Here is a 13844-nt window from a genome sequence, read left to right on the forward strand (position 1 = left end):
ACACACACACACACACAGACACACACACACACTCACACACACACGCACACACACACAGACACACACACTCAATCGCACACTCTCACACGCACACACACACTCACACGGACACGCGGTGCTGCGGGGCTCCTGGAGGTCCCTGAGGGCCTGAGCGTGCCTGAGCAAAGCTGAATAAACTGAATGAAGCCTGTGTGCTGGAAAGACGCGAGTGGAGATAAGAGAGTGAGTGTGTGTGTGTGTGTAAGGTCAGCGGCGGCTGGTTAATGTTCACTAACGGGGTCGTGACCCTCTGAAAGCCCAGAGCCCGGCGTGACCCAGGGCTGACCTCTGTGAGCTCTCGTCTCATTCGGAGCAGTGGTAAAACAACATTATAACATGCCATTTCAGTGAGATAATCATATTTTGAAGGGCACCTATTATGCAAAATCCACTTTTACATAGTGTTTGGACATAAATGTGTGTTGGCAGTGCGTGAACACAACCACCCTACCTAGGCGTGTGCGATATTGACAAAAAATAATATCTCGATATTTTCTGGGATTTTATCGATGACGATAATTAGACGATATTTTGCTGAGTGTGTTATTGTGCTGGTATCTTAAGGACTGCCGAAGACAGCTGACTCCTAATGTTTTTAATATTCTTCATATTCTGTGTGGTGGTCAGTTCATACTGATAGAAATTAATCTTGTTTAAACTGATTTTTGCATTTTATGGGCATTTTTACCTTTATAAAGCCATTTTTTCTAAAAGTGTCCATTATCTTTTGAGTCAAATTCTTACATTTAATCAGGGAATTAGAATAAGACATTTGGGCTGTTACCAAGCAAATTAAATCAACACAGAAGCTGCATCTGAAGTGGCATTTAGATGTATTTACACACATGTATTTTGTTTAATGCAAGACATGAATGCATTTAACCTGCAATTACAAATGCATAAATAATGCTTTGATATATTAAACATAAAACGTTGAATACTGATATTTGAAATGATTTAAAACATGAAAAAAAGAAAAAAAGAAAAAGCCGAAATTTGAAATTAAAACCGCCAGCAGGTGGCAGCAAATCACTGTTAATAAGTGAGTCATTGCGACTGAACCGAATCATTTAAACGGTTGATTCATTCAAGAACGAAACACCGTCATGTTGCTCAGAGACACAAAACAGCGCTGTGGCTGTATTCGGAATGATTTTTGTTGGCGAAATAGAGCAAAAACAAGCAATATGGTGTCTAAAACGTAAGTCTCTTAATTAACTTATTGTTTATTGAATTCAATGTCACATTTGTAATCATGGTAATTTTTGGAGAAAAACAGCACTCTTCGTGTGAAATTTAATTATATATGAATATATGAAGTGGTATAAATATATAAATTTTCTGCCATCATGTCTTGAATTTGTGATCATTCTAAATGCATTTTAATAGCCTGAATCATGCAGTGAAAAAACACACACTAAATGCGCACACGCTCTAGTCTAGACTTCACGTAATGTATGCGTGCGCTCTGTGGGGATGTTTTGTTTGGTTTTTGCAAAATACTCGATAATGTCAAATCGCACATCGTTAAAACAACAATTACGATATTATCGCAGACGATATATATCGCACACCCCTAATACCCTGATAAAAATCCACCCATTCCTCATTTTTTAATCATAATAATCAAGTTTAATTAATAACTGATGATGAACAGAATCAACATTGTATGAAACAATATTAATTTTCCTGTTTTTCTCTGTGAAGCTGCTTTGAAACAATCTGTATTGCATGTGACATGATTATCATTTTTACTAATATTAAGAATTTAAAAAATAATAATCACAGTTAATAAACATTCTTCTAGTTCATCAGCGTAATGGTTTAGAGATGCATGAGTGTATAATTTCTTCAAAACATCTTGTCCAATCAGATTCAGAGGTGTGTTTGAGCTTTGATGAAGCAGTGTGTGTGTTTGCATTAAATCTGATCTGATGCTGAATGTTACAGATCGAGACACAAATGACCAAACACACGCAGAGCAATGAATCGGAGAAAATGAGAAGTGTGTAAAGTTAGAAAAGACTCTTGAGTCAGAATATGACTTCCCCTTCCTGTGGGTGCATGTAGATCTGTCTGCAGCAACTCAATGAATTCTCACCACAGATCATTTGCATTGCTGCCAGGAAAACACACACACACTCACACACACACACAGAATCACACACACACACACACGGAATCACACACACACACACACACACACACACACACGGAATCACTCACAAACACGAAATCACACACACACACACACACACACGGAATCACACTCAATCACACACACGGAATCACACATACTCACACACAATCTCTCACACTCACTCTCACAAACACACTCTCACACACACTCACCGGAGGGCCTGCGCAGGTGTGCATGCGGCTGTGGCTGCGGTCGGTCTGAGGTCGACGAGGGTGGAGGTGTGTGTGTGTCTGAGGTAGGTGAGGGTGGAGGTGTGTGTGTGTGTGAGGTCGGAGGGCAGCGGAGGTGCGTCAGTGTCGGAGGAGATCTCTGGTAAAGCCGTGTGGCGCTCAGGAGGTCGTTGAGGATCTGCAGGATGGTGCTGACGTCACGGCGAGGACCCCCGCTGCTGTCCTGACAGGTGGGGTGTAGAGTACCTGAGGTCAGAGGGCAGAGGTCAGCGTGAGGTCGAGACCAGACGCTTGTTCTGCTGTAATACTCCTGATGAAGTCATGCTTTACCTGAGAAGGTTCCTGAGAAAACTCCCGGCGAATGATTGACCAGGCTCTCGATGACGGCGCCGGGTTTGCATCGCTGTCTGCTGCCTTCAGCCTGAAATTCATTATCATTAAATCATGAATAATCGTTAATATACTATTATAGTTTTTGTTAATATTTTAAATCAGATTTTTTATTGTTTTCATTTTAATTTTAGTTAAAAGGTTTAGTAATTCTGATTAGATTTTTTAAAAATGTCTAATTTTTAATGTTTGTTTATTTAGTTTTAGTTATTTTAGCATTTAAGCGTTATTTTAGTGCCAAGTATTTTAGTACATCAAGATAAACTTGTTGCCTTGGCAACTAGCAGAAATAAGTTTTTAATATATTTTATTTCAGTTAAGGTTTCATTTCAAGTAGCAAACATTTTTTAATGTTTTTAATTTTAGTTTAAGTTTCAGTGATAACCCATGATAACCCATAAAAATAGTGGAATAAGAAATATTGAAATAAAATTAAACAAGTTTATGTTAAATATTTCAGGTAACATTTATTTTCTTTCAAGTAAATCTTTTTTTAGTTAATTACAATAACCTTGCAACTGTCTCCGTAATACTGGAACGGTCAACAGTAAACCACTTTTATTCATCTCAAGACTTTTATAGCACAAATATGAAGCTGTGTATTTGCTTGCTTTGTTTTTACTCAGTAATCAGCATTATTTGAGCTGTAAAGTCTCTAAATGCTCCTTTCTTCAGTGACTGCTTTTCAGACCAACAGACATAACTCCAGTGTTTGGATATTTTTTTTTTAATGTGTTAGAGCTTGTTGAATTCACAACGTTTACTGGCTTTACACTGTTATGAGACGAGGACAAGAGGTAGTAAGTGCTGCTGTCGGACTAGATTTATTTCTATTTTTAGAAGAACTTTCACCCTTTTAACACTTATAATTTTTTAGTGCTGTTTCTATACTTGTGAGAATGTGTATTTAAACATTTATTGCTAATCCACTGTAACACATTACTGCTGCCTATTAAAGGCCAATATTTTTGCATTATAAAACAAATACAATAAAAGACGAATCAAACAGTTTGACAGGAAAGACTGGAGCAGCTCTACAGTCGTGTCTTACCTGAATGCAGGGCGGAGCAGGGGCGGGGCTTTGAGTGCTGTGGGCGTGGCACACATGCTGTGAGTGAAGAGCAGGGGTGGGGCTTTGAGCGCTGTGGGTGTGGCGATCCTGAGATGAGGGCGGGGCAGAGCGGCTCTTAAAGACGTCCTGTTCCCGCTGCTGTGAGTCTGAGGGGTTTCCACTGCTGACGGCCCCTGTATGCATCTGGTTGGGGCCCGTAGGACCCCTGGAAAGGGACGGCTGTCCTCCAGACGCCTGAGCCGCCAACTGGAGCTGCACAAACATCATGTGATCGCCCACACGCAGGGCAAGGGTCAGCGGGGACCGTCCCGACAAGAAGTCACTGACCTGCACACAAAACGAGATGATTGACAGACGTTAATGAGACTTGCATGTTTAATTTAGTAGCACATGTCATCTTCTGACTCTGACAATCAAACGGGTATCGACATCACTGCAAAAATCATTCTTATTACTTATGCATTAACTAGAGAAGCAAAATGAAATCAGACAAGACGTCTAGTTTTCTGAGAAATTTAATAAAGTGAGTGAGTTTATGCTTAAAACAAGAACAAATACCTGCCAATGGGGACAGAAAAATAAACCTAATTCAAAGGGAAAACAAGATAATTTTTCTGATTCCATTTTCTCAGAAAACAAAAATCTCCAGTAAATGTATCTTGATTTAAGGACGTTTAGATATTTATACTGGACAACAAGACAAAAACACTGAGGAAGAACATCATTTTTTTGCAGTGTGAAATTATTAATTATTAAATTATTAAAATTATCTCCCAGTGGGGTCAGAAAAATAATATTGGGCTGTGTTTATTTTTCTGACCCCATTTGCAGATATTTTTACATTAATTTTAATTTCATTTTATGACATCGCGCATCAACTCAATGTAACAAAAAAAAAAAAAAAAAAGCTTAGATATTGGTATTGAAAAACAAAAAAATAATGAATAAGAACATTAGTTTTGCAGAACCGCGTCCTGATATTAAATACACCTCAAAGTGGAATAATGAGATCACGACTGAAACTGGGATTAAAAGCCTGTTTCGATATCCATTCGCTTCTCTTTTGTCTGTGAAATTATGAATGCACACAATCAAAATAAACACAGGTACAAAAGTGTAAAGCACTGATGCAAAATTGTAAGAAGATTAAGAGTCACAAGCCGGGTTTCCATCCAAAGTTGCGAATTTAACTTGTGCGCAAAATTGGAATATCGCATAAAACATTTGCGAATAAAGCACCGTTTCCATCCAACGAGTCAAAGAGAACAAAATCATCACTTCCTGATAAACTGGCACTAAATATCACTGAGACAAGTAGGAGAAGCCACTGAATATAATACTTTTCATATTTGATAAATTACTTGCAGCTCAGAGTGAGCAGCCAAACAATAAATGCGTTCATTGCATTGGATGCCTGCAGTCGTGCGAGACCGTTCTGGGAGACAAATATACAGAAATACTTTGGCAACAGACTTTGCTCAGGCATTTCAGAATGACCATAATAATATTTCAGATGCAATGCAACGAGATTGTTCTGCTGGTTAGTCAAGCTTTCCCGTCCCATCGCGCAAAGTCACATGACTTTGAATTTATTCGGCAAGTGCGTTTCCATCTCCCATTATTCACATTAACCCTCTTTCTCACAAGTCAAAAACCACCTCAAGAGAGCGCAAGTAAGCGTTTTTGCGAATTAAGGGATTGTTATTCAAAATTTGGTGTTTGCATCACACTTTAAAATGAGAAACTTCAAACTGTGCATAAAAGCAGGGTGATGGAAACATAGCTACAGTGTATCAGTGTAAGATCGCATCAGTAGAGCACTAGCAAACCAGAGAAACCAACACCCCCAGACTCGGATTCAGATACCAGCAGCGCTGAGGTTTCACATGCATCGCTCAAACCACATTCCTCAGTGTTTGCTAAACTTTCTGTAATTTATTAGTCTGTATATAATACAGCATGCAGTGTGTGCCATGCCTCAACGTTTTGTAAGCTAGTTTGTCATTGTATCCTACCGTTTTATTGTTGTTGTGCTCTTAAATTAAGAATAACAATGAATCCATATTTTGTTTTAGTCTTAAAAAGTGAAAGGTGTGTAGATGTATGCAAGCAAAACAGACAATTATCTTTTCTCGTAAAACGTGACAAGATGATCGCGAACTCGAAAGTGAAAGCGTCCGAAGCCCGGCTTATAACACGGCAAAGGAGGATCTCCGGTTCACAAAATCAAATCACAAATAGGCTACTGATGAAAATGAACGGGTTGAATGTTAACCACTTTCGTTTCCAGTAGACTTGTGCTGGTATTCGGTAATGCGATATATCACGGTAATGAATATGCACGATATTGTTATCGTGGGCACTTCTAAATACCGTGAATAATTATATATTACAAATTATTCAGAATTTTGAATGCATTTTAAGAATACTTTTCCCATCAACTGGTCAAAATGCACAACACCGCTGTATGCTGCGTGAAAGACCCCTGCACACTCTGACGTAAACAAGCACGGACGAGAAGCACATGGCGGAACATGTGAGAGACGCTCTGGATGAAAGCGCACTTTCACTCTCTGACAGCAGATGGCGCTAAACTGCAGAAATAATAATAATAATAATAATAATAATAATAATAATAATAATAATAATAATAATAATAATTCATTTAAATTACCATGATAAAAGCATTAGCAATTAATCGCAACATGAAAATTTGATACCGGCATATCCCTAGTTTCCATATAACTATAAACTATGATAAAAGTCCATCACCTTGCATTGATTAATCCCATGTTGTAGCGCAAAAAATAAAAAATATTGCGACCAAATCATGAGCTTGTGCGTTAGTCGCAAAAGAGCGAGCAGTGATAAGAATGAGTCTGGAGCCCTGAAGGGTCCCGTGTTGTGTGCTGGGCTCGGGAACTGAAGTGGGACTGTGTGACGCTTCAGCCTCTGATATCAGTCACCGGAGTGGGTGAAGACCAGCAGCACAGCAGTCTGGGAAACTTCATTCTCAGAAACTGTGGGCTGGTACTTTGTAAAGCAGTGCAACACAACTGATGCGTCACAACAAACCAACAAGCAGAGAACGCCACGTCACAGTATGCATTCATCTGTTCACATACTTTAACATGAACAACACTTCTACAGCATGCAGACTGTAGTTAATGTTCATCTCAACATTTACTACTACATTTGTAAAATCTAAAGTTGTATTTGTTACCATTAGTTCATGCATTGAGAACTAACACGAACCAGGGTTATTATAGTTAACCAAAACCATTATAATATATTATAATATATTAATATAATATACACGTGTGTGTGTGTGTGTGTGTGTGTGTGTATATATATATATATATATATACGCACACACACACACGTTACTATTTTTTATATATCTCAGCTATTTTAATCGAACACAAAGATCTCTCATTTTCATTGACTTTAATCAGATGTACTAAAATAAGTAAAACTGAAATAAAAAAAATAAAAACTATTGACATATTTACAAAAACAAAAACGCAACAAAATTACTAAAACTTAAATATATTAAATATTCAAATTAATTTAAAATAACAAAAACTAATAATAAACTGACATGAACACAAGCATTTTTAAATAACATTAAGAAAGGTTAATAAATGCTGTAAGATATTTACATTTAGTCATTTAGCAGATGCTTTTATCCAAAGCGACTTACAAATGAGGACAATAGAAGCAATCAGAATCAACACAAGAGCAGAGCAATGATACACAAGTGCTATAACAAGTCTCAGTTAGCTTTTAGCTCATAGCTAATCAGATATGCTGATTGTTAGTTAATGAATTGATGACGCTCTTGTAAAGAGTGACTAATGCAAATAATAAACCATATATTGGTGCATAGACTAAAATAAACATCTTTTAAAGACTTAACTTCTTAAAAAGGAAGATATGTTTTTTTGTTTGACTGTCACTGCTTCATAAATGAATATCCTGCAGTAAAGCCCTTAGAGAAGCGTTGTACTAAAGTCTTCAGACTGTGACATGAATCCGGACGGATCACAGATCGACTGCGCACTGAACAACGGTTTGGAAATCAGCAAACGAGGAGGAAACACCCAACCCTTGATTACAAGAAGCTCCGAGTGTGGCGTCACGTCATCACGTCTCACAGCACCAGCCTGAGGAGTCCGGTTTAGAGCGGTTTACTGTACATCAGAGCGGCTGGTATGCAGATGAGTGAGCGAGATACGAGCGACTTCACAAAACCCCCAAACTAACACACTCCTGACTCACAGAAGCGCCTCGAGCGATTCTGCCCCTCAGCAGACGCGGAGTCAGAGCGAGAAACAGCTAACGACGAGGCTCTGCTTCTCAGAACATCACAGCCTCATTTAAAGAGATCTTCCTGCTTCTGATCGCACGTAACCGGTTACGGTTCTTATAACTGGGCCCAACAAAACTAACAACTATTACTTAAACCCTTCAATGTCCTTTCAAACAAAACATTAAATGAAATTTTATGATATTGGGGGGGGGGGGGGGGGATTTTTTTAAAAAAAAAATTTTTTTTTTTAAATTTTTTTTTTCTTTTCTTTTTCTCTCTCCTTTCAAATCCCGCTTAAGAGGGCTGAGGGAGGACGGAGGAGCTGAACATGTTTTAAACAAAAAAATTTTTGTTTTAAAAAAAAAAAAGTTTTGTTTTCAGAAAACAAAACTTAATATTTTAAGTAATTTTGCTTCTTAAGTAAATATGTGACCCTGGAGCACAAAACCAGTCTTAAGTGTCAATTTTCTGAAATTGAGATGTATGCATCATCTGAAAGCTGAATAAATAATCTTTCCATTGATGTATGGTTTGTTAGGATAGGACAATATTTGGCTGAGATACAACTATTTGAAAATCTGGAATCTGAGGGTGCAAAAAAATCTAAATATTGAGAAAATCATCTTTAAAGTTGTTCAAATTAAGTTCTTAGCAATGCATATTACTAATCAAAAATTAAGTTTTGATATATTTACGGTAGGACATTTACTAAATATCTTCAAGGAACATGATCTTTACTTAATATCCTAATGATTTTTGGCATAAAAGAGAAATGTATAATTTTGACCCATACAATGTATTGTTGGCTATTGCTACAAATATACCCCAGCGACTTAAGACTGCTTTTGTGCTGCAGGGACACATATTTCTTGATTTAAGAATGGTCAGATATTTGTACTGGAAAAACCATAAATACTGAGTTTTTGCAGTGCAGTGCTCACTTTTTACACTGCAACAAATCCAAGCACTATTATGACAAATTAGTAAAGTAAAATGAAGCCAAATGAGTAATTAAATGCCCTTTTTCCCCCCAGAAATGTTGCCAGCTTGCAATAAGAACCTTGGAGTTCACTCTTGAAAATAAAGGTGCCATTGAAGAACCATTTTTGATTTCCCAAAGAACCTTTCGGTAAACAGCTCTAACCATATTTTTCTTAGTGTGTAGAATCTTTTCCATAAAGAACCTTTTGTGCATTTGAAAGATTCCAGGGACCAGTTGTTCAAAAGTAATCTGATCAGATTGGATATAATCTTGAAAATGGGTTGTTCCAAAAAAAAAAAAAAGTTTCTGAATTCAGATTAGATCACAAAATCCGATCTTGGTTTTGATCTGGATTGAATCCTCAGTTTGTGTTGTTCAAAACGTTTTTGTAAGATTGGGATACTTTATTATTCTGATCCCAGAAGAAGGGTGGATTTCAGGAACAAAACTTTAATAAAACTGGTCCAAATACAAAAATATTATAGTTAAAGTTGTTGTTTTTTTTATCACTGATTGTAAACTACATTGGCACAATCATCAGAGATGGAGCAGTCAGAAGTAGTTATTTGTGTAAATGCAATGCAAAACATTGGTATTTGTTTCCATCACTTTTAGGCGCTCCACAGAGCACTAGTAATCCAGATTTGTAAATCTGAAAAAGTGTGTATCTGCATCAGGGTGCAAATCCAATTTTGCTTTGAAAAACCAGCACTAAAGTAAGATGGGTTACCTGATCCTGGATCGCAAAACATGGGATTTCCAAATCCAGATCATTCTGATCCAGACTAAACGTTTTGAACAACTGGCCCCAGGATGTTAAAGGTTCTCAGTAATAACATAAAGCAGATGTTTTCAGGTGGCATTTTCCCTCAAACAACCAAAAACCCCACATATCCCACGGCGGAGACGGTCGGTAAACATATTCCTCATCCTCCCTGATAGCTGCCACATTCTGCATCTGAGGTTAATGAACATCGAGCTCCACAGATCAATGCTGAAGTGGCTAGGAGAGCATCTTCTGTCTGAAGCGCTATTGATCCGCAGGTCTGCTCCCTCGCCGCACAGAGCTATTAAGAGCAAATGATTTCCAATCACGCTGAAGGGAACGGTCAGAGATGCCCTCGACAGCAAGACGACACTGGAGGATCCTTACAATCACCGTGAGTGATAAACAGACCGGTTTCCTACCACAGGACCTGGATGAAAACCATGAGGATGGAGCAAACTAAGCAGATATTAATGTTAATTCACTGCTGTATTGTGATGGATTTCAGAATGAAATGGCTAAAAATGAGAAAAGAAAAAGTGGGACAGGACTAGATTGGATTGGATTGTGAAAAGTCAGCACTGCACTGTGAAAAAGGACTTTTGTCTTGATTTGCAGTACAAATATTTAAACATTCTTAAAATCAAGAAACAAAAATAACTCAAGACGTTACATTTTCTCTGAAAAATTTATCACAATGAAGTGAGTTTTTGCTAAAAACAAGAACAAATACCTGCCAATGGAATCAGATTTTTTTTTACATTTTTTTTTTTTAATAAAGTTTATTTTTCTGACCATGTTGGAAAATATTTTTTTTTAGTTTCAAGCAAAAACTCACTTCATTTTGCTACATTAAAAAATAAAAAAATAAATATTAACGCCATTTTGCTTCTCCAATAAATGTATCTTGATTTAACAATGTTTAGATATTTGTGCTGGAAAACAATACAAAAATACTGCATAAGAAAATCATTTTTTGCAGCGTTTATACTGAAATGGACGCAGATCTGAATGCGACTGACTGAACCGGCATTCATCAGAGACATCAAGTGAGTCACGCCACAGGAAGAGCAGGTTACAACAGCTTGATTAAAGGGTTCAAAGTAAACAACAATATTGAAAAAATGCACGGATGAATGCATTAATACGGTTTGTTTTCAATGATGAGTGTGTGCTGATCTTACAGTGAACAGTTACAACGTCTAACGCTCTTCATGTGAGACCTGCTTCATTCAGAAAATACCAGACGGAGAAAAACACGCTCAAACCTGACAAAAACAAACTTCCTGAAGCACACACACACACACACACACACACACTCACACTCACACTCACACTCACACTCACACACACACACACACACACAGGTGGTCTAGACACATAGACAGGTAGAGCGTCAGGCCATTCTAACACACTTCACAGGAGGATTTCCAGGCTAAAAATACCTGCAGCATCACCAACCACATCTAACAGCAGATAACCGAGTTTCATGAGATTCAGAGCCGCTTATAATAAGAGCCTGCCATGCGTCTGTTCTTGGAAATCATCTATCATTCTTCAGTCTAACCACACACACACACACACACAGCTCAGCATTGCCAAAATGACGCACAGACCCGCTGATGGGGCGGAGCACACACACACACACATACAGAGAAATATATGCACATGTGGTTTCACATATGTAGGTGTCACATGCAGGGGCTAAAACTTAAAAATAGAAATGTTTCTGCTTATCTAATGTAGTTCACGTAGGTTAATGATCTGTTAAACGTCAAATGTCACTTTTATAGCGAGTGTCAGAAAACGGGCTCGTCGCCAAAAGAGCAGCTTCATAACATTGAAGAACATTCATGAAAAGCGCCGACCCGTTACCGCCGTTTACCCAGAATCCCCCACTGCTCATTCTGAATGAGTGCATGTGTATTTGTTCACACGTGTGGGCGTCTTTCACTGGTTATATTCAGCTGCTGGTGGGAAACGCACACTCATTAGGATAGTGATTGTGTGAGTTCTTGTGAATGAGTGTGTTCTGGTAGAAGAGGAAGTGTGCGACCGCAGCGAGAGCTTCACCTGAGCGTCTGAGAGAGTCTCCAGCGCCTGCAGGACCGACTGCTCCGAGCGGCACGACTGCGACTGCAAACACACAACAACAACAACAACAACAACGTCACAATGCATGCATGAGATCTTAAAAACCAGCGATGCAAACAGGATCTAAGTAAATCTCATAGATGACCTATTTTGATCTCAAAAAAGTGAGTTGCCACTGAAAGTTGAGGAGCTTACATCTATGAAAAACACAGCCAAAGCATTTAGTTTAGGCCTTTAAATGTAGAAACCTGTGTGATTTGTGAGAAGGAAGAGTTTTATACCATCAGTCCGGCTTCAACCGTGGGCACCAGCGTCAGTCTGCTTCCGTCAGCCACACCGAAATCCAGCAGCTTTCCTGAGTTTAACCTCCTGCAGACGGAGAACACGATCACTGATGATTCCCATCATGCACTTCTCCACAACTGACAGATACATCAGGACATTCATGAGATGGTTTCTTTGCTTTTCTGAACAAACATCGTTGTGATCTGAACAAGTCTCCAAACACAGAATAACTTAACTGTCCTTTAAGATCACAATACTTGAGTTTAAGCTTAAAACAAAAACATGCAGATCTGCAAATGGGCTTAAAATTCAACTTGATTTAAAAGGAAAACAAGTTTTATTCCCCATACACAGATGCTTGCTCTTGTTTTAAGCATGAACTCACTTTTGTTCAGTTTCTCAGACTTCATATCTCCATTTTGCATCTCAAATGATGTGCCCTGGGAAAACATTTTTTGCAGTGCATGCAACATTTATGAATGAAAGACTTTCTGATCTGATTTAAAAACCTTTTAAGGCCTTAATTTGTGGAGAGACGAATCAAATCCTTTTTAAGACCCGCAGAAACCTGGAACATTCACCTCCAAAACCAGTTTAAAAACCTCGCAGGATTGTACATTTTCCTCTAGCTAGACATCAGCCCTGATGTTCTGATCTAGATTACTCAAAGCACCAAAGGAAGCAACCAAAAGAACCGATTCAGAACCGACTCCGAATCAAGAGCAGCGGAGTTTGACCGGATCCCGGACTGACTCACGTGTCTCGGTGCAGCAGCAGCAGTCGCTCCCTCGGAACCCGGAGTTTCTCGGACAGTCTCCGGTTGAGCCCCTCCACGGTCTCCTCCAGAGGAACGGACAGCTCGAAGCGGCTCCCGGTGGTGGAGCTGATCGATACGTTCATGGACGCGTCGCCGCGGAGGAGCTCCTCACACCGGGACCGCGATCCGTGACTCCGCGCCTCGGTGTTCCGCTCCATCCGAGAACCCCGTGATCTGTGAACCGAGCGGGTGACGGTGTGTGGCGAACGGTTCTCCTGCTCACCGTAAATACGTAATATTCCGGTGAAATATCCGCGGTCTTCGGTTTGGTTTTTCTGAGGTAAATCCACCGTCTCGCGCGCGCTGCTACAATAACGGCCGCCGATCCTTACAGAAACGCGCCAAAATATCAATATTAGCAGGCCATTAGGATCCGAATGTACATTTATATTTATTACGAATGTTATTTAGCTCGTAACGCAGCTCTATTCTATAAGCCGATTGCTCGGTCTTCTGTGCAGCGCAGCTGCTGCGTCTACATTTGTTACGAAGCTCAGCCGAAAGATCCCGCCCACCGCCACAAACAACCAATGGCATTAAAGGATACGCTTGCCTTCGTCGTGTCAGCCAATCAGCTGTCCGCTCGTAACAGCCACATGCACGCAAGCTCCGCCCACCCACCCTGTCCTCTGCGATAATAGTTGACGTGACCAATCAGAGAAGCGCAGAGAGAACGGCCACGCCCCTTCCCGCTGTGCATTCATAACAGCGGAGAGT

At 39.3% G+C, this 13844-nt stretch overlaps 1 protein-coding gene across 1 annotated transcript in view; it reads right to left on the minus strand.

Annotated features, from left to right (window-relative positions):
* LOC107712401 (midnolin-like) overlaps positions 1–13628 on the minus strand; it is a 16213-nt gene extending 2585 nt beyond the window's left edge. The window contains exons 1-6 of the mRNA XM_016517641.1: positions 13068–13628; positions 12307–12394; positions 12005–12067; positions 3851–4198; positions 2740–2830; positions 2392–2655 (exon numbers count right to left, since the gene is read on the minus strand). Coding sequence (XP_016373127.1) covers positions 2392–2655; positions 2740–2830; positions 3851–4198; positions 12005–12067; positions 12307–12394; positions 13068–13285 — 1072 coding nt within the window. The 5' untranslated portion in view covers positions 13286–13628. The remainder of the gene's footprint in view (positions 1–2391; positions 2656–2739; positions 2831–3850; positions 4199–12004; positions 12068–12306; positions 12395–13067) is intronic.
* Between the last annotated feature and the right edge of the window lie 216 nt (positions 13629–13844).

This window comes from Sinocyclocheilus rhinocerous, unplaced genomic scaffold, assembly GCF_001515625.1.
Source record: "Sinocyclocheilus rhinocerous isolate Xijiao unplaced genomic scaffold, SAMN03320098_v1.1 scaffold1830, whole genome shotgun sequence".
NCBI lineage: Eukaryota > Metazoa > Chordata > Actinopteri > Cypriniformes > Cyprinidae > Sinocyclocheilus > Sinocyclocheilus rhinocerous.